We start from the raw sequence: 26885 nt of genomic DNA, 5'->3' as shown, positions 1-26885 counted from the left end.
CCATTCAGGTCAAACCCTCTCCTGCTACTGCCATCAGGAAGAAGGGTAAAGGAACCTCTGGCCCCACACAACCAGGTTCAGGAACAATTATTACCTTAGGCTCTTGAACCACAGGGGATAACTTCCCTGAACTTCACTTACACCAACACTGAACTATTCCCTTTTCCTTAATCCCTCATCACCTTGTGTTTCTCTCTCCCACCTCCCCTCCCCACCTTTTAAATCTACTCATCTTTTTTTCCTCCAGTCCTGCCATGCATCTTGGCCTGAAACATAGACCGCACTTTTTTTTCCATAGATGCTGCCTGGCTTGTTGAGTTCCACCCGCATTTTGAGTGTGTTGCTTACATTTCCAACATCTGCAAATTTTTTCTTGTTTGTTACTGAACTGTTCCCACAACCTATGGACTCACTTTCAAGGACTCTCTAACTCATGGTCTCAATATTTATTAATATTTACATTTGCAGTTTGTTGTCTTCTTTGCTCTTCCTCTTTTATTGATCCTTTTTAGTTACCATTCTATAGATTTGCTGAGTGTGCCCGCAAGAGAAAGTAGTTCAGGGTTGTACGTTGCAACAAGCATGCACTCTGATAATAAATTTTACCTTTGACATTTTTTGTATTATTTTTGTCAATACAAATTTTTTTCTGAAGTATTACTTACTCAATTTTTCTTGTTTATGATAGACCACTTGAAGCAGAACAAATATGATTTCAGACTTGTATCACATAGGAATTTGGAGAAACAAGAAATTAACCTTTATGGAATATATGTTTAAATACATAACAATCCTAATGCTTTGCAATAGGTCAACTAAGCTAAAAATGTTTTGATGATTTTTGTTTGCACTCAGTGTCTGAGGCTTCTTGCTCAAGTGTCCAACAATAATCAGCCAGCATTGAGATGGAGTTCCAGTTGCCCTGATGCAGTTTCTCCATGACAGCAATGTCTGGTGAAATCTTTCACCATTCTTGTCATTGGCAATGCCAAAATATTCAGGGAAATCGTCTAAATGGGAATACAGAAAATGAATCTTTAAGTAACATGTTGCACTTCATGGTTTGGTATGCTTGAAGTATGTTGTCAACCAGCTGAATGTAGTTGCCAAGACCATTTTCAACAATTTTCCATAAGACTTTCTCCATTCCCACTAGAAGTTCTTCGAAGTGCCTGTCAATGAAGACCTGTTTGAATTGTGGACCAACAAAAATGCCTTCCTTAATCTTGGCATCAGTTATTTTGACACAAAATAAGAATTGACATAACAAAAATAAGTAATTTTTTTTAATGGTGTGATAGGGAAATTTCATAGTGATTTTCATGATCAGCAGCCAAGAGTCCTTAAGATACACCCAAAAATATTCAGGAAGCAAAATCTTTGTTGTCCTGTGTATTCAGGATACAATAGGGTCTTTTAAAAGCCTCTTAGATAGGTACATAGAGTTCAGAAAAATAGAGGGTTATGCACTAGGGAAGTTCTAAGAAGTTCCTAGAGTAGGTTACATGGTCAGCACAGCATTGTGGGCCGAAGGGTCTGTAATGAGCTGTAGATTTCTATGTTCAATAAGTTTCAATGAGATTCCTCTCATTCTTCTAAACTCAAGCAAGTTTATAAACTCAAGCAAGCACTCCTCATAGGTTAGCCCTTTCACTGCTGGAATCATTCTCATGAACCTCCTCTGGACCCTCTCCAATGCTTGCACATTATTTCTCTTAGATAAGAGGCACAAAACTGTTCACAATACTCCAAATGCAGTTTGATCAATGCCTTATAAAGCCACAGCATTATATCCTTGCTTTTATACTCTAGTCCCCTCGAACTGAACGCTAACACTGCATTTGCCTTCCTTAGCAGCGACTCAACCTGTAAGCTAATCTTCAGGGAATCCTACACACAGACTCCCAAATCCCTATGCACCTCTGATTTCTGAATGTTTCCTCCATTTAGAAGATAGCCTAAGTCTTTATTCCTTCTACCAAAGTGTATGACCCTACACTTCCATCTGCCACTTCTCTGCCCATTCTCCTACTCCAAGTCCTGCAGACTCCCTGCTTCCTCAACGCTATCTGCAGGTCCACCCATCTTCTTATCCGCAAACTTGGCCACAAAGCCATTAATTCCATCATCCAAATCACTGATATATAACATGAAAAGAAACAACCAAACACCAACCCCTGCAGAACACCACTGGTCACTGGCAGTCAACCAGAAAGGCCTCCTTTATTCCTTCACTTTGCCTCCTACCAATCAGCCAATCTTCTATCTATGCTAATATCTTTCCTCTAATACCATGGGCTCTTATCTTATCAGGATCATGTGCAGCACCTTGTCAAAGTTCTTCTGAAAATCCAAGTAAAAGGTGTACAAGATATTAAGAGGAACAGACAGAGTGGACAGCCAGCGCCTCTTCCCCAGGGCACCACTGCTCAGTACAAGAGGACATGGCTTTAAGATAAGGGGAGGGAAGTTCAAAGGGGATATTAGAGGAAGGTTTTTCACTCAGAGAGTGGTTGGTGTGTGGAATGCACTGCCTGAGTCAGTGGTGGAGGCAGATAGACTAGTGAAGTTTAAGAGACTACTAGACAGGTATAAGGAAGAATTTAAGGTGGGGGGTTATATGGGAGGCAGGGATTGAGGGTCGGCACAACATTGTGGGCCGAAGGGCCTGTAATGTGCTGTACTGTTCTATGTTTAAACAACATCCATCTGCTCTCCTTTGTCTATTCTGCCTGTTATTTCCTCATGAACAGAGATGAAGAGGAATTTCTTTAGCCAGAGGATGGTGAATTGGTGGAATTCATTGCCACAGACAATTGTGTAGGCCAAGTTATTGGGTATATTTATTTAGTTTGGAGGTTTATGAGGTCTTAATAAGTGAGGTAGCCAAAGGCGATGGGAAGCAGGCAGGAGAACAGGGATGAGGGGATGATAAATCAGCAATAATGGAATGGCAGAGCAGACTTGATGGGCTGAATGGTCTAATTGGTATGGTTTTTTTTTATCTAAACGGTATGTTTTATGGTCTAAATCCTACAGGGTTCACTGAGAGGTACAACTCTAACATGATCTAGTCCACTTGGCTTCAGACCCAACTTCAAATATGCACTGTCTAGCTTGTGCCTATCACCTTCTAGGTTAACTGCTTCCCCTCACCCCACTTTCTAAAGTCAGGCATCTTCCCCTTTCCTTTCCAGTCCTGATGAAGGACCTCAGCCTGAAACATTGACTGTTCATTCATTTCCATAAATGCCACCTGACCTGCCAAGTTCTTCCAGAATTTTGTGTGTTGGTCTGGATTTCCAGCAATATCTCGTGTTCAAACTGCCTTCTCAATTCAAGACATATAGGGATGGACAATAATAGATGTCCTTGTCAATGACATCCACACCTTATTATCCAAAGATTTTCCAACCATGCAGTATGAAATAGGAGAAAAACAGGGCAAAAAGGACACAAAATAAAAACAAACATGCTTTGGTACATCCTTGTTGCAGCAGAAGTTATCATTACAAGAAAGAAAATCATTAAAATCTAAATTAGAATGAGAAGCTATACAGTAGTTAAAGTACCATCCTTTCAAAATTTACATCAGCACAGAACAGGTTAAGTAGGAATGCAGAAAAAAATGCATCACCCATTATGTAGGTAAAATGCCATTTTGAAATGTTACAGTGCGTAATCTTTACTTAATGGATTTAAAGGCCATTCTATTTGGGCTGATCCCGCAGGGTGTGCACAGTACAGAGGAAAAGACAGTCCCTTCCTCTCCCTTGCCACCTGTATGTGATGTTTGTGTTCAGGATTCAATTACACCATTATTGATACCTCACAAGGATATTTAAAATGCAGACGTGGAGCCTGATTTCCCATGGGCCTGCTCATCTTTATTTCAATGCCAGCATCCCTAGGTGAATTCCTAAGGCGTCCATATTAATAGGTCTTCAGTCTGGATTCATTCATTAAACACTGTGCAAGGTTTATGATGCTATGATTATTAGCCGACAAGTCCTTGAATCTCAATTTACTTATGCAAATCCAAGTTTTCTCCTTGAATTGCCTGAAAAAATACTACAGACTGATACAGTAAACTCAGAAGCCATAAAACTAAAAGGTTTTAATTTATTGCTCCAGCTAACTACTTGCTATCTGACCCAAGAAATAAAGAGCTACTATTAAATACTTGAATAAGAATATAAAACAAATTTGTCAATGTGAACTAAACATCCAGATTGTCTAAAACTTACTATGTTCAATATTTTTGGGGGAAAAGGCATTTTCATCACAAGTATTTAAGCACATATATACAACAAATATACCAGATGAATTGCACACAAGATCATCAGACATAGAAGCAGAATTAGACCATTTGGCCCATTGAGTCTGCTCCACCAATCCATTATGGCCAATTTATTATCTCTCTCAACCTCATTCTCCTGCCTTTTTCCCTGTAACCTTAGGTGCTCTTACTAATTAAGAATCTATCAACCTCTGCTTTAAATATATCCAATCACTTGGCCTCCATAGCCATCAGTGGCAATGAATTCCACAAATTCACCACTCTCTGGCTGAAGAAATTCCTCATCTGTTCTAAATGGGTGTCCCTCTATTCTGAGGCTGTGCCCTCTAATGCGAAACACCTACACTATAGGAAACACCCTTCCACATCCACACTATCTCGGCCTGAGGGATGCAAGTGGCTACACCTCAGATCCAGTTATAAGCTATAATCTAATCAAAGAGTTTAGATGACTGTTGGAAAAGGAGAATGGGAGTGATTAGAGGTGGCCTATCAATTTATCACATCTATTTTGCTGATACAATGCAACAAAGTTAATATAAAATTAAAGACCTAAATCTTGACTCAATGCTTACTCTCCTTTTCCCCCAAAGAATTACACACTATGAAGATCACATCAATGATTTTAAGCAGCATCCTTTTCTAATTTGCTACCGTTGGCTCTTAAGTAAATTCCCAGTATGGGAGCATATAGCTTTCTACAAAGATTTACAATGTCAGTGATCACTGATTGGGGTTCAATTCCTATTTGTAAGAAGTTTGGACATTCTCCCTGTGACCACAGGATTTCCTCTGGGTGCTCTGGTTTCCTCCCACATTCCAAAGCCATACCAGTTAGGATTAGTGAGCTGTGGGCAGGCTATGTTGGAGCTGGAAGGGTGATGATATTTGTGACTGCCCTCAGCAATCTTTGGACTGTATTGGTTGTTGACACAAGCAACATATTTCTGTTTCAATGTACATGTAACAACTAAAGCTAATCTCAAAATTAATCTTCATGTGCAAGAATGTTCAACCATAATGGGCTTACATAACTTGTACGTTTACAGTTATCATTACTCAAAAATTATACCATTATTAAAATACAATTATCTTGTACTGACATCCAGACTTGATGGGACTAGTTGTTAAGCAACAGGACATAGATGAAACTGTCAAAGCCAACATTTAGTGTACATCTCTATAGTTCTATTCTGCAATGAAATTGGTAATTTTCAAGCTCACTATTACCAAAAGCAGTGGTGTACAACTAAGTCAGCAGGGAGAAAAACACTGGTAATCAGAAACTGAGAGACACTCAAGCAATATCCCCAATATTCTAAGAAGTCCTCACTGCTATCATTCCAACTGCATTTAGACAGTCAATTCCTGGCAAAATTCAATGCTTCCTAGGAAGCACCAACTAAACCTGTGTGTAGATTTAATCTTTCAAGTTTCAAATTTCTAAGAACATATGTCACCATATACAACCCCAAGATTAGTTTTCTTGCAGGCCTCATTGTAAATCCAAGAAACTAATAGATCAATGAATGACCACACCCAACAAGAAGAACAACCCATATGTAAAAGATAACAAACTGCACATACAAAAGAAAAAAAATAATAACAGTCTCTGGGGCTGGCATCCTTCAGGAGGGTGAATCTATGGAAAGCATCTGGCCCAGAATGGGTACCAGGCTGAGTAGTGAAGACCTGTGCTGATCACCAATATCTTTTAACTCACACTTTAGCAGTCTGAGGCACACACCTGCTTCAAGCAAACTTAAATTATACTGGTGCCCAAGTGGAACGTGGTAATGTGCCTCAATGTCTGTCGTCCAGAAGCACTTCCATCAACTGTGATGAAGTGCTTTGAAAGGTGCTGATGAAACACATCAACTCTTGTCTGAGAAGCAACTTGGGTCCACTCCAATTTGTCTACCAACACAACAGGTCCACAAGCAGATGCCATCTCTTTGGCCCTTTACTCAACCCTGGAGCACCTGGACAGCAAAGATGCATCCATCAGGATACTCTTATCAACTACAGCTCTGCATTCAATACCATCATCCCCTAAAAACTAATCAATAAGCTTCAAGACATTGGCCTCAAAACTTCCATTTGTAATTGAATGCTCAAATGACTCACTTGCAGATCCAAGTAAGTTTGGATTGGCAACAACATCCCACAATCTCGATCAGTATAGGTGCACCACAAGGCTGTGTATTTAGCCTCCTCCTCTAATCACTTTTCTCATTCACTTCAATAAAGAGTAGTTCCAAAGAAGCTAAGTAAACTACTGGTAATTTCTATTTTCTTTAAAAGGAGCTGAGCATAAACCAGTATCTGCAGATTTTTTCTTGTTTGTGAGCAAAAAGTGTTTTTTTCCCCCTACACATTTTTTCATTGCTTCCTGGCTTATTTGCTCATTTTGTTTAAAAAATCTTGATATTGTTAATTTTGTATTAAAGTTCAAAGTAAATTTATTATCAAACTACATATATGTCACCATATATAATTCAGAGATTCATTCTATTGCAGGCATACTCAATAACTCCATAATAGAATCAATGAAAGACTGCACCAACTTGGGCATTTAACCAGTGTACAAAAGATGTCAAAATGTGCAAATACAAACATAAATAATAACAATGATAAATATATAAGCAACAAATATCAAGAAATTGAGGTGAACAGTCGTAGATTGTGGGAGCATTTCAATAATAGGGCAAGTGAAATTGGGTGAAGTTATCCCCTCTGGTCCAAAAGCCTGACATTGAGGGATAATGACTGTTCATGAACCTGGTGCTATGAGTCTACGGGCTCCAGTACCTTCTCCCTGATGATAGCAGCAAGAGGAGTGTATGACGTGGGTGGTGGGGGTCTCTGATGATGAATGCTGCTTTCCTGAGAAAGTGCTCTATGTACATGTGCTCAGTGATGGGAAGGGCTTTACCCATGATGGATTCGGTCATATCCACTACTTTTTGAAGGATTTTCCATTCAAGGTTATTGGTGTTTCCATACCATGCTGTGATGCAACCAGACACCTACAGAAGTTTGTCAAAGTTTTAAATGTTACGCCAATTCTTCGCAAACTCCTAAGGAAGTAGAAGCGCTGCCATGCTTTCTTTGTAATTGCACTTGTGTACTGGGGCCAGGACATATCCTCTGAAATGGTAACACCGAAGGATTTAAAGTTGCTGACCATCTCCACCTCTGATCTTCCGATGAGGACTGGCTCATGGACCTCTGGTTTCCCCCTCCTGAAGTTAATAATAAGCCAAATAACACACACACAATACTGGAGAAACTCAGCAGGCCAGGCAGCATCAATGGAAAAGAGTAAACAGTTGATGTTTCAGGTCAAGACCATTCATCAGAACAAGAGGAAATTGATGAAAAGTCAGATTAAGAAGGTGAGGGGAGGGGAGGAAGAAATACAAGGTAGTAGGTGATAGGTGAAACCAGGAGAGGGGTGAAGTAAAGAGTCAGGAAGTCGATTAGTGAAAGATGAGGGATCGGAGAAGGGGGAATCTTTTAGGCAAGGACAGAAGGCCATGGAAGAAAGGGAAGAGGGAGGACAGAGGAAAATGATGGGCTGATAAGGAGATAAGGTGAGAGGGAAGTGGGAATGGTGGGATGGGGGGGGGGGGGTCACATTACCAGAAGTTCGAGAAATCAATGTTCATGCTATCAGGCTGCAGACTACTGAGACAGAATACAAGGTGTTGCTCCTCCAACCCAAGTGTGGCCTCATCGCGGCAGTAGAGCAGGCCACAGACTGACATGTCAGAATGGAAATGGGAAGTGGAATTAAAATGGGTGGCCACTGGAAATCCTGCTTTTTCTGGCTGATGGAGCATAGGTGCTCGTTGAAGCAGATTCCCAATCGACGTTGGGTCTCACCAATATATAGGCGACACTGGGAGCACTGGATTCAGATAACCCCAACAGAATCACAGGTGAAGTGTCATTTCACCTGGAAGAACTGTTTAAGGCCCTGAATGGTAGTGAGGGAGGAAGCATAGGGGTGAGTATAGCACTTGTTCTGCTTGCAAGGCAAGTGCCAAAAGAGAGATCAGTGGAGAGGGACGAATGAGCAAGGGAGTCATGCAGGGAGCAATCCAATCCCTGTGTGAAGCAGAAAGTTGCGGGGGGGAGGGAACGTGCTTGGTAGTAGGACTGCTTCATGCTCCTATGCTCCATCTGCCAGAAAGAGCAGGATCTCCAAGTGGCCACCCATTTTAATTCCACTTCCCATTCCCATTCCAACATGTCAGCCCATGGCCTCCCCTACTGCAGCAACAAGGTCACACTCAGGTTAGAGGAGCAACACTTTATATTCTGTCTGGTCAGTCTCTAACCTGATGGCATGAATATCAATTTCTTGAACTTCTGGTAATGGCCACTGCCCCCCCCCCCCCCATCACCATTCCCATTCCGCTCTCTCACCTTATCTCTTTACCTGCACATCCCCATTCCTTTTCTTCCATGGTCTTCTGTCCTCTCCCATCAGAGTCCCCCTTCTACAGCCCTTTATCTCTTTCACCAATCAACTTACCTGCTCTTTACTTTATCCCTTCCCAACTTCTGGTTTCACCTATCATCTGCTACCTTGTATTTTCTCTCCCCAACCATCACCACCACACGCACGCACACACACCTTGCTGTTATGAATACTTGTGGGTTCCAGAGATGTTCATAGAAACTTGAATATCTTTGATAGGCAGTGGTGTGACATTTTTTTCCAATATGTTTGTCTTGCACAAACAGAACTTGCCAATCAGAATCCCCAAGACAAGCTGGATGGAATAATCCTATGGGCCATAGACTGAGAGTAGCAGGACAGTTTTTCTATTAATCCTTCCTGGGAGGGCTAGCTGCTACCTGCCAACAGACAACAATAACAGGAACAATCCAACAGGCCATACATTAAAAGCATCCAAGAAAGTACCACCAACAAACAGCAACACAAAGAATCCAATAGAGTACACTGGATTATCTGATCTATCTCACACAAGAGTCAAGGAAACAGGATACAATGATTTGAGATTTACATATCCCTATCAACTATGACCTTACCATAGAGTCCATATGTAGAGTATGACCATACTGTAGAGGACGACAGCACAGAAACAAACCCTTCAGTCCATCTACTCCATGCTGAACTGTTATTCTGTCTAGTGCTACCAACTCGGGTCCTCAAGTGTCGGCAAAATATCCTTGTTAAGTTTTCTCTGTACTCTTTCAATCTTATTGATATTACCAGCAATGCTATTCATTGGGCCTCAAAAAAGTATTTTGATTCCTTCTATAAAAGAAACATGTATACAAGAAGTGACCTCTAAATGTGGTACTGAAAAAGTATGCAACTGTATAGATCACACAAAACTGCACAAAGAACACATAACAACATCTCTTCTTTATACAGAAGAAAATGAAGTCAGCCAAACAGTTTCAGCTCAGAGCTTTTCCCATCTGAACACAATGTAAAACTCACTCATGGACAAGTGACCTTGGCTCATCCACATTCATGATTAATGAAAGATGGAGCTGCTGCTATCCTTTAAAGTCAAAAGGGACAACTGATCAAAGTTAGACTAACTCACAATAACTTTGACGCAAAGTTCTTTTTGTATTTGATAACAATGCATATTGATCTTTTCTGGTAAATCCATTTTATGTGACTGCACATTGTTTACATAAAAATATAAGAATGCAAAAGGGCATTGATATGAGATTGTAGGTGATCTGCATCTTAATTCCATCCACAAGCCTTGGTTCCTTTATCCTTCTGTACCATGTCCAGCAATAATCTAACATACTCAAGACTTCAAATTAATAATTAAATTAGCATTAACACAAGAGATTCTACAGAAGCTGGAAATCTTCAGCAACAGACACTGATGGAGGAACTCAGCAAGTTTCGGGTTGAGACCCTTCACCAGGCTGGAAAGGAAGGGGGCAGAAGTCAGAATAGGGTACTTGGAGGAAAAGGAGTACAAGTTGGCACATCTCCCCTCACCCCCATTGTCCTAATGTCATTCCAGGGATAGGGTTCTTGATCCACTTTGTACCACCCCATGAGCCTCATTAACATAATTCTCTGTATCTTCTGCCATCTTTAATGTATCCTATCACCAAACACATCTTTTCCTCCACCCCCTCCCTCACTCTCCACTTTCTGTAGAGAGCACTTTCTAAGTGACTTCCTTATCTACTCATCCCTCTTAACCGATCTCCCTCCTGGCACTTACCCTTACAAGCAGCACAAGTGATACACCTACCCTGACACCTCCTCTATCACCACCATTCAGGGCCCCAAACAGTTCTTCAGTTGAGGTGACACTTCCCTTGAGAGTCTTTTGGGGGTCATCTGCCGTACCCAGTGCAGCCTCTTCTACGTTGATGAGACACAACATAGATTCGGAGAGCGCTTTGCCAAGAACCTATGCCCCATCCACCACATAAGGTGGGATTTCTTATTTCAACTCAACTTCCCACTCCCATTTTGACATATCAGTCCATGGCCTCCTCTACTGCCACAAAGAGGGCACTCTCAGATTAGAGGAGCAATACCTTTTATTCCATCTGGGAAGTCTCCAACCTGATGGCATGAACAGCACTGAGTTCTTTAACTTCCAGTAATTACTCCTCCCTTCCCCTTCTGTCCTTTACCAATTCCCCTCTTCTCCTCACCTGTCAATCACCTCCCTCTGCCTTCCCTTTCTTTAATAGTCCACTGTCCTCTCCTAATAGATTCCTCCTTCTTCAGCACTTCAGCTTTTCCGCCTATTATGTTCTAGCTTCTCACATCAACTCCCCCCCTCCTCAACCCAGCCGTCTTCCTGCTCACCTGGTCTCACTTATCACTTGCCAGCTTGTCCTTTTTCCTTTCCAGTCCTGATGAAGGGTCTTGCCCAAAACATTGAATGTTTATTCCCCTAAATAGATGCTGCCTGACCGAAGTTTCTCCAGCATTTTGTGCTGCTCTGGATTTCCACCATCTTAAGAATCTCTTGTAATTAAGTTTAACTACCTATCCCTGATATTCAATGAGATTATTATTGCTGAGTTTATTTTAGAAAGCTGGAGGAAGTCATATTTTTCTCAACTGCAAACTGCAACAGGACATGCACCACATATCTGATTACAAGGAGTCGAGAGAGCTCAATGAGATGTAAATTATTGCATGATTCATGCACTTTATTATATATTCATACCTCAGTGCTGGTATGACTCAATGTACTGCTGCAATATGCAAGAAGGTTAACCAATTTTGCTAAAGTGTTTAAGATTACACCCCTGACATGGAATTCGCAGGAAAAATAAAAGGCTGCAGATATAGTGATAGCCAAGTGTACAAACATGGGTTTGCATAAGTTAATTGCTTGATTCTCATATTTCCATATAGTATAGAATGTGGCCATTCAGACCATTGAGTCTATGCAAGTTCTTACACCTAACCCATTCCCCCACTTATTTCCCTGTAACTTATTCTCTTATCCAGTCTATTAACTTCCCCTTAACTTCTTACCACCCTTGCACATTACATACAGTAGCCAATTAACCTCACAATGAGCATTTTCTGAGGGGTATGTGCTGAAAGCAGAGCAGCTGGGGAAATCCTCATGGTCACGGGAAAACATCAAAACGAAGCCAGGATTAAACCTGGGCTGCTGCAGCTGTGTCACTGTACTGTCCTTGTAGGTCTCCCCTGACAATTAAAGAGGTTACATTAGTCACAGAACGAGTCACCAAGATAAATGAACTTACATGTCCAAACAGGGGACTTCACTAACATAACAGCAGTATATTCCCTCAATCTTGTAATGACGGACATTCAGACAGGTGATTTATTTCTAAAGAGCTTCATTAGGAAGTCAGAAACACAAATTCACAAAGAGATCAGGGACCTAATGAACCCATTTCAGATCAAACTGCACTCATTTCTCTATTAATCCTCTTAGCCATCAGCTTCTTTTTTAATCTGATTCTCTGCAATAAAATAAAGGATTTTTTTAATATACAACAAACTGTTAAATGCTTGTAGAGGAAAGTTAAGCAGAGCAGATAAACCCCTTCACAAACAGAAGATCCTCTTGTCATTTGATTTTGCATTCTGGATGACTTATAGTCATGAAATCTTCTCACTGACCACTGAATTTAGGTGGAGGTCAAACTCTTAAAACAGGATACAAATCCACACAAAGTGGGAATGTGGTATTCACTGTGTTCAGCCTATATTACTTTGTGGGGGGGGGGGGTGGAAAGAGAGCAATTTTTGGTGAGAGAGGTCTGCTACAAGTACCAACCTGCTACAAATTGGCAGGCAATTTGCATCAGTTCAGCATTCACCTTGGAAATACAAGGAAAATCTAAAACTTCGACGTGAAACACAGTACCAAAATAAAGTTTCATGAAATTGCTCGATTTACATTGATAATACAAATTAATTTTGCTGCAGCCATTTAATGCTGGTAGTTCTAAATTGACCTTGCTAATAATGTGATTTATTGTCCTTACATGACACTAAACCTTGGAGGCCCAGAAAAGGACCAATGAATGTACAGTCTAAATTGAGCTGGCAGCGAATTGTTCTTGGAGGATTTTTAAAACTCTTTAATCTGTCTTGGCATTACCTTTGTGTCAGTAATGCCGATGGTATCAGATGAAAAGTGGTGTAAAATAGTTACGAGGCTGAGAAATACAAAATCAGAGGGGTTTTTTTTCCAGGAAATAACTTTGGAATGCTGTAAGAGAGGAATTTGAAATATGACATGCTACATGCAGCAGGCGTGCAAGGAAGATAATGATTCGGACCTATGATTCCCAAAGCTCAGCATCCTTGAGTTTGCCTTGAACCAACTGCAGTGATTAGTCAAAAACAGTTTAATCACTGTATTACGTGACTACCTTGTTGCTAGAAGGTAAAGCAGACAGAACTGATCTCTTTGCTGTTCTTGAAGGACAAGGCTGATGGTTTTTCATTCGGTTGGTCAATACCATTTTATAGATTTCCCTCCTATTCACTAAACTTTTCAAAGCCCAGTACAACTCCCAAACACAGCCCAATCACAATAGCTTCATCTGTTTGTTCATTCAAACAATTCTCTTGTCTCCTTCCCCACTTCTTGATCTATTCTCTTTATTCCTGTTTACATTCAATCTGACTTTATTTTACATTTCATTTTCTGTTGTTGCTGTATTCTGTTTATTACAATTTTATTTTGTTAATCTAGAAGGCAGATCACCAGTTTTAACACTCAGAAGATCTGAATAGTGATATGACATTACAGGTGTAAAGTAACACACAAGCAATATGCTGAGGAACTTGATTGTTGAGGTATACAGTTTTAGTCATATTTGCTATAGTAACTTCTGATTTCCTGTCAGTCTTTCATTTTCTATCTTCCATGTACTTCATCCAGCTACATTCTGTTAACTGTGTTTTTCTTTTAAAACAAAGACGTTTAACCTTTTCAAAGTTGCAACTTTAACAAAGGAAAAAGGTGCATGGCATATCCCATAAAGAGGAAGCACATAATGCGAAATTCCCCCCCACAAATCTTGGAACAATATTCAAATCAACACTTTTTGAAGTTCCACACACAAAATGCAGGACAAACCTAGCAGGTCAAACAGCACCTATGGAGAAGAATAAACAGTTGATATTTCACGATGAGACACTTCATTAGGGCAGTCTGTAGTGTGATGAAGGGTCTCGGCCAGAAATGTTGACTGGTTATACCTCTCCATAGATGCTGCCTAACTTGCTAAGTTCCTCCTGCATTCTCCGTGCATTACTTTGGGTTTCCAGCATCCGCAGAATCTCATGTTTATTTCTTGAAGTTCAGATGATACAAGTAAAAATGTTAACAGTTACTCTCCTTCCCTATTTTGTTACCTCACTTATTGATACTTCAGAAACTAAATGTTCCACTACACTGTATTATCTTCCATGAAACACAACACCCAATCCACATGCTTGATAACTACTCTTCTCATTTTCTCAGCTGTCATTGACTGAAACAGGAACTGTTTTTTTAAATATCTGCACATATCTTACCCTGACCTGCACAACACAGCCAGGACTTTGTTTTTAAACTTAACTTGAGTGTCTTAAAGCAAACTATTAAACTTGCACCCAATGCTCCATCTTAAGCATTAACTCTCTCCATCACCAATACAGTAGCTACAATCTCGTGTACAAGATGCACAGACCAATGTACCAAGACTACTTCAACAACAGGTCCCAAAGTTATAACCAAGCCACCTTGAAATTCTGGAAGCACCAACACTTTTGTAATTATCAGGTTGAATCATTCCCAGCATAAAATGTACTGTAAAAGTACAAAGGCTCAAGACAGCAGTTTTCAGCCATCTTCAAGACCAGTTGCAGATAGGCCAAAAGTTAATGTTTTTACCCAGTGAAGAACAGATCCTAACTAAAGAGTTGTTATCCTCTGTTACACACTCCACACACCTATTTATTCACCTCTTGGCTCCTGAAAACAATTTCATTAGAAGTGGGGAATGCAGTGAAGTGCTCTACTTATCTGGAATTGTTTTAGTAATTCTCAAAAAGGTTGACCCCATTCAAAATACAGTGGTCTGCTTAACTGATGGCTCATGTGCTCCCTTAAACATCTATCTCCACCACCGATCATACATGATACCTGCAATTCATATATCTAAAAAAAAATTACTGCAGAGACTCCTCTTCTATCACTAGAGGATTAGGAACATCACCTACAGGTTTTCGTTCAAATGACATGCTACAATTAGTGGCTACTTTATTAGGTACAGGAGCAGAACCCAGTGTGGTTTTCTGCTGCTGTAGCCAATCCACTTTAAAGTTCAATGTGCTGTGCATACAGAGATGCTCTTCTGAACACCGCATTTAATGCATGGTTATTTGAGTTACTGTTGCCTTCCAGTCAGCCTGAACCAGTCTGGTGGTTTTCCTCTGACCTCTCTATTTAACAAGGCATTTTCACCCACAGAGCTGCCGCTCACTGGATGTTTATTTTTTTTTATACCATTCCCTGTAACCTGTAGAGACTGTTGTACATGAAAATCCCACATCAGCAGTTTCTAAGATACTCCAACCACCCCATCTGACACCAACAATCATTCCATGGTCAAAGTCACATCGCATCACATTTCTTGCCCATTCTGATGTTTGGTCTGAACAACAACTGAACCTCTTGACCACGTCTTGACCATTTATGCATTGAGATGCTACCACATGATTGGCTGCTTAGATATTTGCATTAACAAGGTGTACAGGCATACCTAATAAAGTGGCTATTGTGTGCATATCCAATATGACTAATTAACACTAGAGAGTGAAGAAATTATAAAGAATAAAGAAATCATGTAAAATTTGAACAAATACATTATGATTGTCTATTTTGAAACAGTGAAGGACTATAGGCAAGAGCTAAAAAATGGTTTGTGGATAGAAAACAGAGGGCAGGAATAACTGGGCCATTAAGAGGCTTTAACAATTAATTAATTGGGCAAGGAAATTAAAAGTGATGTATCCAAGTACGGACTTTATAGAATGCAAGATGGCAGAAAGGCTTCAGCGTGTGAAGAGTATCGACTGGGCAAGGACATAGCAATTGGAATATAATGTAGAAGAATGTTAACATAATGATGAAAAACAAAGACAGAAAATTTTTATAAAAATGTGAGGTTGCCAAGGATTAAGTGTTCAGATGTGCTTACTCAAAATACAAGAGAGTGAGAGGTTTCCAGGAAACAAGATGGACCTTTATCATTGATTCTGTTCAGTTGCTTGAATCCTTATAATGCTTCAAACTTGTGCCAGATACAGGGATGAATCTGAACTAATTGTATTTGTTAATACTAGTTTTAGTCATGTTAACACAGTGACAGGACTAATTACGTTGCTGTTCCACAGACCCAGTGACCTGCTCCAGCTCCAATTCTCCCTGTATGAAATTTACATATTCTCCCTGCAACTGTATGGGCTTCTTGCACAATCCCAAGGCCTAGAGCTTGCTCATTATTGTAAGTGAGCACTTGGAGGGCAGAAGGGCCTGTATTATGATATACAGCACTTTCAGCCAGCCGCTTTTGTAATATTACAGTGAAATTAAAGATTGGTGAAAAATACTTAATTGCTTATTTTGAACATTGCATACATTTAAAATACAAAATATTCATCAATCCAGACATAAAATTTCTTGAAGAAATTTGCAAATTCTATTTGCAGCAATAGCATCAGCATGACTAAGACATCTTAAGGTGGCAGCTGAACCATGGATTCATTGGGCTGCAAGTTAAATGAATCAGGTTTGCTCTGGAAAAGTACTCTGCATTAAAGAAAGCTTAAAGCACAAGATCAAAATGATCTAAATATTGTGCCTCAACATGATGATCTATTAAATCCTCCTCGCAAATATATTTAAAAACAGGATCTGGCCAAAACCAACAAGTGTTTAACTATCAACGTACTCACAAGACCCAAGAGAGTAATCCGAATTCAATTACTATAAATAACATTAGTTAGAAAACAAGCAGAGAGCCCCTGAGGGACAAGGAGCTGTGATGACAAGCTGCAGCCTCTTGCTGCAGAACAATTCATTAGGCAGAGCGTAACAGATGTGCCACGTGCTTACTGAAACCCATCAATTCTACTGGGGATTCATGTAATTATTTGAGTTTCGAGTGGCAGGCGCCACCAGTGGCACAGCAGCTGCACAGGCACTGGGGACCCTTGTGTTTTAATCAGCATCACTTAGACGGGCCCTCAGTGCACTTGACGCTAGCTTGATATGCAGTCAAGTGCAAATCCAAGCTGATAGCACAAGTAACTACCATCTAGATTGTTTTTTAAAGTGAGACCTGTAACAATTCACCAGTGCAATGTTCATACCCATCTGCCTATGAGAGTCTGGAACTGAGACTAATGAAAGACAGAGTAACTCACTGACTCGGATGGAATGCACTGAACTGACAGATTAATTTATACAATGAGAAAATGCATCATGTACCAGCCTAAGAAATGGTGGTTTCTCTCCTAATCAAGGCACTTTGGATGCCATTTTCTATCAATGCTGGATAAATGAGGCCTCAGCCAATGCTGCTCTGTAAACTATCACAATGGGAATGGCTCACGGACTTCCTCCTTCAGATTGAGTTCCTGTTGAAGGGTCTCTGCCTGAAACATCGACTGTTTTCCCCTCTGTGCTGAATTATTCCAACAGTGTGTGTGTGTGTCTTGCTCTTTCAGATCTGTATGCCTTCAAATGGATTCTGCAAGGCATGGCCTCAATTTGGCACAATGGTGGTACCTCAGTCAGGCACTCGTAACTATTGCAAAAACTTACTGCTCTTTCTAACTGTACAACTAATAACAATTAAAACTTTACGATGCCTTTGAGAAATAATTAATGTGTAATTGTATTGAATTAACCATCACCAGGCTACCAGCCACCACACATCATTAGCTATATTGATCTCTCTATAGATTAGCAATAGGCAAGTTTGTTTTGTTTGCAGGATGTCTTCCTTTATCTCATTCTTAGATTTTGCCTTCAAAATAGGATGCTGGTAAAAGCTGTGACATGGGAAGGGGGGAAGACGTCAAGAAAATTGGAGGAAAGAAGTACTTTTGCAAATAAGTGTGCCCACACGTGCATATATGCACTACATTCATGTCTTGGTGGTTCTGAGCCAATAACATTTGGGTGTCAGAGCAAACTACTACAAGGCCAGTGTGTCTGCAGGAAGTGAGGAATAATATAATTCCTTCCAAATATTATGATTTGCAGCAATTGCATCACAATCCAGGGCTCATTACCAAGAAACAGTATTGTCAGCAGGCATACAAGCTAAATGGAACATGGTATTGGAAAAGAGAAAAATCTGCATTCAATTCCTGACAAATTCTGAATTGTTGCTTCCTCCCTCAATAAACAAAGGTGACTACTGACATTGCAAGAAGACAGTGTTCTGCCCACCAACTCATTGCTAACGGAAAATACATTCTATGAGCAGTAAAGGCATTTTCTAGACATGCAGGTAATCTGCAGTGTTAAATTTTAAATCTCTTCAGCCTTACCATCCTGTTCTAAATGCAAGAACTAAATGGCAGGCAAAAGGTGGTCCTCAGGGTGAAATTCCTGCAGTCAATAACTGAATCAAAAAAGTCAGTGTGAATATGAAACAGGATTTTACATTTTGCACACTCATTGGCTATTTTACTAAAGTAGTGACAGGAGAAATTTTACATACAAAAGATTTATGTTATGGATGAGGTCTCAAAGATAATTAGAAAAGAGATCAAGACCTGCCTTTTGAATACTATAAAGTCAGACAGAAAGCTTTGGGGCTGTTCTCATTATAAATGAGGAATGATTTAATAGAGGTGTATAAAATAATTAAAGGGTGGGACAGAGTAGAAGCAGAGGTCCCAGGGATTAATAGCTCCAGAGCACGAGGACACAGCATAACATTAAATACATGAGAGCAGCACAGAGATCAGGAGAAACTTTTTCCTTTTATTATTGGGATTTAAACTTCTGTGCGATGCATCACTTATCAAGAATTATTGCTAATAATGTTTCAATTAATTTTAAAACATTATAACAATAACTTAGATAGGTAGTTGCAGGAAAAGAGAAATGACTTAGTTACAGTGCAGCCACACTATATTAAAAGTGAAAATTTTGTGAGGACAAATACCAACACAGATTGTTTGGACTTCATTGCAACTTCAGCACAAGTGAAAGAGAACTATAGCACAGAAACAGACAGACATACTTTATCGATCCTGAGGGAAACTGGGTTTCGTTACAGCCGCACCAACCAAGAATAGTGAAGAATATAGCAATATAAAACCATAGATAATTAAATAATAAGTTAATCATGCCAAGTGGAAATAAGTCCAGTACCAGCCTATTGGCTCAGGGTTAACACTCCTAGGGAGGAGTTGTAAAGTTTGATGGCTACAGGTAGAAATGACTTCCTATGACACTCAGTGTTACATCTTGGTGGAATGAGTCTCTGGCCGAATGTACTTCTGTGCCTAACCAGTACATTATGGAGTGGATGGGAGTCATTGTCCAACATGGCATGCAACTTGGACAGCATCCTCTTTTCAGACACCACCATCAGAGAGTCCAGTTCCACCCCCACAACATCACTGGCCTTTTGAATGAGTTTGTTGATTCTGTTGGTGTCTGCTACCCTCAGCCTGCTGCCTCAGCACACAACAGCAAACATGATAGCACTGGCCACCACAGCCTCGTAGAACATCCTCAGCATCGTCCGGCAGATGTTAAAGGACCTCAGTCTCCTCAGGAAATAGAGACGGCTCTGACCCTTCTTGTAGCCAGCCTCAGTGTTCTTTGACCAGTCCAGTTTATTGTCCATTCGTATCCCCAGATATTTGTAATCCTCCACTATGTCCACACTGACCCCTTGGATGGAAACAGGGGTCACCAGTGCCTTAGCCCTCCTCAGGTCCGCCACCAACTCCTTAGTCTTAGTCAAAGGCAGGCCCTTTGGCCCATCCAGTCCATGCCAAACTATTATTCTGCCTAGGCCCATTGAGCTGAACTTGGGCCACAGTCCTCCATACCCCTCCCATTCATGTACTTATCAAAATTTCTCTTAAATGTTGAAATCAAACCCACATTCATCACTTCCACTGTCAACTCATTCAACACTCTCACCATCCTCTCAGTGAAGTTTCTCTTAAATATTTTACCTTTCACCCTTAAACCGTGATCTCTGCTTTTAGGCTCAGCCAACCTTAGTGGAAAAGGCCTGCATGTATTTATCCTATCTATACCCCTCAATTTTGTATACCTCCATCAAATCTCCCTTCATTCTCCTACACTCCAGGGAATAAAGTCCTAATCTATTCAAATTTTCCATAAACTCAAGTCTTCAAAATCAAGCAAAATCCTTGTAAATTTTCTCTGTATTCTTAATGTTATTGATACCTTTCCCGTAGATATGTAGGTGACCAGAACTATATACAATTAGTGTTGTTAAAGTCAAGTCTGGTCAATTCATTTAAACAGGTAACTAACTATTCCAAGGCCTATAGCTTTTCCAATTCTCACACCCCCACCCCACACGTTAAAAAGTCACATATTATTTAAATTCATTCTTTACTTGTCTGCAAAGGTTACACCATCCCTTCAATTATTTTCTCTTCCATGTTCAGTTAGAACAGTAACTGCTGAACAACTCTAGTAACTATTGAATGGATAGAATACTGTCAAAGAGACCAAATTTACTTTTTGTCATTAATCTAATGTAACATGAAGTAACCTTCAACATGCACCATGAAACATAACCAGAACTGATTTTTAAAATATGATATTAAAAGCAGCTAGTCTCAGAGGACAGAATGACGTTTCTTACATTTAAAAACTATTTGCATGTACTTTCTAATGCTTACTCAGAGGTTCCAATAGTTTGTGGAGAGGCAATTGGCAAGTTTATATAGAAGATTCTGGTAATAGATGTACAATGAAAATTAGCCTTAATTATATTTGTCTATCCAGTCCAAAGAGTTAGTAGCAATCCAAAGCATACCTAATTATAACCCCAGCATGGAATGTCACAAAAGAACAATTAATAATATAGGAAACATCTTGCTAAAAATTAAACATATATATATATATATATATATATATATATAAAGAAAGACTTCAGCAGAATACGTAGGAGGAAACTCCTCTCTTTGGAAGAACAGCTGATAACCAGAGAATTCTGAAGGCAATTGATAAAAGAAAACACTTTTTTCAGCAGCAGGTTTATGAATGCACTGCATGAAAGATTAGTGGAAGTTGATTCATTAGCAAGTTTCAATATAGAGTTGGTAAATACCGAAAAAAGGAAAAAAAAAAACACTAAATCTATGGGAAAGAGCTGTGAGGTGGAACCAATTAGAGAGCTCACTCATAAAGCTATATAAAGTACAGAGCCCTCTCACTCATCCATATCCAGGGCACATTAAATATTAAATACTACAACAAAAATTAAATATAAATTATGTGCTGATGCCTTGAATATGAAGAATAACAAAAATGCATATATTTATTTAAAAAATTTCTTTTACAGATAAATCCACTCTTAAAGTTAAAATGCACAATACACGATCAAATCTCTGCCTAAAATCCATAAGATATAGACCGTAAAATATAGGAGCAGAATTAGGCTATTTGGCCTATCACATCTGCATTGCAAAACCGTTCTAATTAGAAAGCTCATTCGTAAAGCTACACAAGTATTGAGCCCTCTTGCTCACCCATACCCAGGGAACATTAAATGTTAAATACTACAACAAAAATTACATACAAAATGTTTGTTGATCCTTTGACTACTTGGAATAACTACTGAAATATATATTTATTTTTATTATTTCTTTACCAGGTGAATCCACTTTTAAAGTTAAAATTAATTTTGATGATAGTGCAGAGAGCATGATCAAATATCTGATTAAAAACCCTTCAAGTTCTGCCTCTATCTTTTTTAAATAATGCCCTTTTTTTTCCTTATTACAAATCAGTGGCCAATAAAAAGAGATCCATGTTCCTTGGGCGGACAATGAATAAAAACACACATTTTACTACAGAGTATTATCCGACAGTTATGAATAATCTACAGTATATAATTTACCTTATTCATAGGCACTTTTGCCGAAAGGAAGTTCAGCAAATTGGGCCACCTCAACCCATTTCCTAATTCATACCAACCTACAAATTTAATCTTATCCTTTGGAGTTATTTTTTGATCCTACTGAATAAGGTTATAAAATTGGCCGGTTCGAGAAATTAACATACATATTGAATAGTAGACCAGCATCTTCACTGACACCAAGAATTAATACAGATACCAGCGGAAAGCTGGAAAACAGCCCTTTGAGTGATGGGGGATTAGCCAAATAAATGTTCAAAAGCTCTGGAAAAGATTAAATGCTCCTCTTGTTGTTTATCTTGTGCTGTCCTAAAGTACTCCACTTACATTAACTGCATTAAAGATTTTTTGATAACAAGAAAAAAAACAAATACATTGCAGGTGCTAGAAATCTAAAATAAAACAGAAGATAGTGGAAAATCTCAGTAGGCTTGGCTTTTATTTCAAGTTTTCATTCTTAATTAAACAGGTTGCATTTATAAAGCAACTTTAGCACAGTAAAATGCCTCAAGGAATATTATCAAAGTATGTGTCAAGGAGAACATAGATGACTTAAAATTATATGAAAGTATGCATTAAGGAGGACAGTACCAGGAACTTTAAAGTTTCAGATCTAGGCAGCTGAAGACTCAGCTGTCAAGAGTAGAGTGATGAAATATGAGAATGTGCAGAAGGCCAGAAGGCACAATTTAAGGAGCGCAAATGGACAATTGCAGAAGGTTACATAGAGTGAGGAAAGGGGAGGCACTGAGGATTTTAAAAACAACAATAGAATTTGTAGAGTCAGTGGATGTTACTTGGATCTTCAGAGGCCTTTAACAAGATATATATCTACATTAGGTAATATATTAAAAATAAATAAACCAGTACCCAACTAAACACTACCCTGCCAAACACCAATTTGCTAGAGGGGCACTTAGACCTTTGGCCAGAAGCTGACCAGTAACATCCTTCCTACCCCTATAAGTTTAAAAGGGATATAAGCAAGGGTTGCTTGCTGCTGTGCTGAACATCTACCTAGCCTGCTGCTGTTCAAAGGACCTGACACAAAATCCGTGCAATTTACTGACAACCTTGTAGAAAAGAATCACTAACGGCTCAGTGAACTGAGCTCATCTGTGAGGGTAGTGTTGATCTGGAAATGATATTGTCCAGAAGGTTCCTCAGAAGTCAGAAATGAGGTCCAAAATGGAGTCCCAGTTTTGTACTTTAACAAGTTATAAAACAAAATTGGGCAGCATCGCCAACAGTAGCAGATCCTTTCCTGATAAGCTTAACACATTCTTTGCACGTTTTGAACAAAGGGAAATGGTTGTGTCACCACTCATCCTGACAGCCTCCAGTGCATCTAAATCTACAGTCACCATCACAGACATAAAACTAGTCTTCTGCAACAAGCATCAGGCTTGGATGGTTTCCCTTAGATCCTGTGTGAGTCAGCTGGCAGGGCTATTTGCAGACATTTTTAACCTCTGCCTGCTTCAGGCTGTTCCTCCTGCTTTAAGTAGGCCATTATCATCTCGGTACCAAAGAAAAAAAAGATAATGTGCTTTAGCAACCACCAGCCAGTGTCTCTGACACCTACCATCAAGAAATTCATCAAGGTTGCTGGTGATAACATGTATCGACTTCAGCTTTTCAGCTTCAACCATTGCAAACTGCCCACTGCCGAAATGGATCTACGGTGGGCAACATCCCCCTGGTCCTACGCTCTGCAGCATCTGGATAGTAAAGGTACCTACATCATAACGTTGTTTATTGAGCAACAAACACAAAATGCTGAAGAATCCCAGCAAGTCAGGCAGCATCTATGGGAAGAATAAACAGTAAATGTTTCAAACTGAGATCTTTCATCAGGACTAGAAAGGAGGGGTTAAAAGCCAGAAAAAGGTTTGGGGGACGGGGTGGAGAGAAGGCGTATAAGCTAGCCGGTGATAGGCGAGACCGGATGATAAGGAAGGTGGGTGGGTGTGACAGCTCCCCCCCCCCCCCCACAACCCACCTTCCCATCACTTGCTCATCTCTTCCCCCACCCATCCACGTTATTATTCTAAGCAAGCTCATCACCAAACTCCAGAACCTGGCAGTCAATGCTCCCTCTGCAAACGGATCACAAGACCATCAAGTCTCCTATGCCATTTCATCATGGCTGATCCAATTTTCCTCTCTGCCTCAATCTCCTACCTTCTCCCCATATCTCTTCATGCCTTGACCAATCAAGAATTTATCAACTTCTGCCTTAAATATACATAAAGACTTGGCCTCCACAGCCACTAGTGGAAAAGAATTCCACAGATTTACCACTCCAACTAAAGAAATTTTTCTTCATCTCCATTCTAAAAAGACACCTCTTGATGTTGAGGCTGTGACCTCTGGTCTTAGATTTTCCCCCCATAGGAAACATAGTCTCCACTTCCACTCAATCGAGGTCTTCCACCATTCAATAGGTTTCAATGAATTCTAGTGAATATGGGCCCCATAGTCAAACACTCTTCATATGACAAGCCTTTCAATCCTAGAATCATTTTTGTGACCTTCCCTTGAACCTCCAGTTTCAGCACTTAAGATAAGAGACCCAAAACTGCTCACAATATTCTGAGAGGCCTCAACAATACTTTATAAAGTCTCAACATTACATCCTTGCTTTTGTATCGTAGTCCTCTTGAAATGAATGCTAACATCGCATATGCCTTCCTCACCACAAACTCAACCTTTATGGCACTCTGCACAAGGACTCCCAAGCTCCTTTGTGCCTCAGTTTTTTGTATTGTTTCTCCCTTTAGAAAGTAGTCAATCCTTTCATTTCCTCTCCCAAAGTGCATGACCATACACTTCCCGACACTGCATTCCATCTGCCACATCTTTGCCCATTGCCCTCATCTGTAGCCTCTCTACTTCCTCAAAACTACCTGCTAATTTTGCCACAAAGCCATCAATTCAGTCATCCAAATCATTGACATATTACATAAAAAGAATCAGCTGGCTACCACGAGCCACCAGCAGCCAACCAGAAAAGGCTCCCTTTATTTCCACTCTGCCTCCTGCCAATCAGCCACTGCTTTATTCATGCTACAATCTTTCCTGTAATACCATGGGCTCGTAGTCCGTTAAGCAGCCTCACGTGTGGCATCTTGTCAGAGGCCTTCTGAAAAATTGAAGTGCACAACATCAACCAATTCTCCTTTGTCTATCCTGCTTATTATTTCTTCAAAGAATTCCAACAGATTTATCAGTTTTTGATTTTCCCTTGAGGAAATCATGCCTACACAGCCTATTTTATCATATGACTATAATTTTCTTTCTTCCTCTCTCCTTTACCAATTCTCCTATTCCATCATAGTCCTTCTGTAAACTCACTGCTTCCACACTACCTGTCCCTCCACCTATTGTCCACAACCTTGACCACAACAATGATTGACTCAATGTCAATGATTAAGCCTCCACTGGATGCTAATTAAAGAGATAAGGGACATTGAAGCATCCAGGTGAATGTGGAGGGTGTGCACTGGCTGCCTGTCTTTTTGATTACTCTGTACTGGAGAGGGGTGAACCTGCTGCCGTGCCCGGAGGGTGTTGCCCAGGTTTTCTGGGTTTTGGATGTGGACTATAGACTTTTGAATGAACGAATGAATGAAATTTTACTTCAGTCAGTACAAACAGAACAAAAGCATAATTTTCAATGATAATTTCATAAGACAAAATTAAATAATAAAAATCTTTAAAACAGACTGAAAGGGTGTAGGCTGAAACTACAGCTCATTACACCTACCCCTCTTACTTATACAAAAACATATTTAGCATCATCACATCAAAACAAAAAGTTTCATAATCTTTTAACACAAAATCCAATTCCAAGTATCATTTTTACATTACCCCCATTCATTTTAAATCATGTATATTTGTTCATTACATTTTTTAATAATTTTTTAAACTTATTGAGTGTGGTGCATGTTTTTAAATTCTCACAACTGTTCACTCTGACTGAAATACAGTGATTTTTTACATTTGATCTTATCCTTTGTTTTGAAATATACATGTGTTCCTCTCAAATCATGTTGACTTTCTCTCATTTTAAACAATCTTTGGATTCTTTTTGGTAACTGTCCATTTTTTACTTTATACATAATTAGTGTTATCTCAAAACCTCTGTATTTTAAAGTGTTCAGTTCAGGGGTGTCAAACTCATTTTAGGTCCCGGGCCGGATTGGGTAAAATGCAGCTTCATGCGGGCCGGATCAGTCAGGCGCGTGTGAACGCAGCTTTCATTGCCTCCGTTTTTTCAGCCTGTTCTCATGTGTCTCAGTCTCTGCTATAACTACAAAGTGTTTCACTTCACAAATTCCGTTTCTTATGAAGAAGACTGCTGAGCAAGCATTATTTTTATGATTGGTATTAACTTACAATCATAGGCTTCATATCGCCAGGCCATTAATAATTAAAATAATAGATCTATCTAAAATGATCTCGTGGGCCGGATATAATTGTACGCCGGGCCGGATATGGCCCGCGGGCCTTGAGTTTGACACCTATGGTTTAGTTGAATAAATAGTGGATTGGTTGGTTCATAAGAAGACTATAGACTTTTTATCCAGTCTTACAGTTTTTTTCATATTCTGTGCTTTTCACTCGATCTTTCTTTTTTGTGCAGGGAGGTGGGATTTGGGGGTTGATGATTGTGCTGCCGTTCTTTCTTGTTTTCATGGATACCTGGAGAAGAATAATTTCAGAGTTGTACGAGGCCAAAAGAGATAGGAGTAAAATTAGGCCATTTGTCTCATCAGGTCTGCTCTGCCATTTAATCAAGGCTGGTCCTTTTACTCTCTCCTCCTCAGCCCCACTCCCCAGATTTCTCCCCATTACCCTTGATATTGTGTCCAATCAAGAACCTATCAAGCTTTGCCTTAAATACATC

The 26885-nt window shown here is 39.8% G+C and overlaps 1 protein-coding gene across 3 annotated transcripts in view; it reads right to left on the bottom strand.

Moving 5' to 3' along the window:
• Positions 1-26885, bottom strand: part of lin52 (lin-52 DREAM MuvB core complex component) — a 77836-nt gene that overhangs the window by 29179 nt on the left and 21772 nt on the right. The window contains exon 6 of one of the 3 annotated variants that reach the window (XR_009510520.1): positions 23559-23694. The exons of 1 other annotated variant lie outside the window; for it this stretch is intronic. Coding sequence is in view for 1 of the 2 variants with exons in the window: in XM_059961931.1 (XP_059817914.1) it covers positions 26580-26680 (101 nt within the window). In the remaining variant the exon portion in view is untranslated. One more of the 3 variants, XM_059961931.1, reaches the window with a different exon arrangement.

This window comes from Hypanus sabinus, chromosome 2 (assembly GCF_030144855.1).
Source record: "Hypanus sabinus isolate sHypSab1 chromosome 2, sHypSab1.hap1, whole genome shotgun sequence".
Lineage (NCBI taxonomy): Eukaryota > Metazoa > Chordata > Chondrichthyes > Myliobatiformes > Dasyatidae > Hypanus > Hypanus sabinus.
The sequence above is the reverse complement of the archived record's forward strand: the minus strand, read 5'-3'. Positions and strand labels throughout refer to the sequence as shown.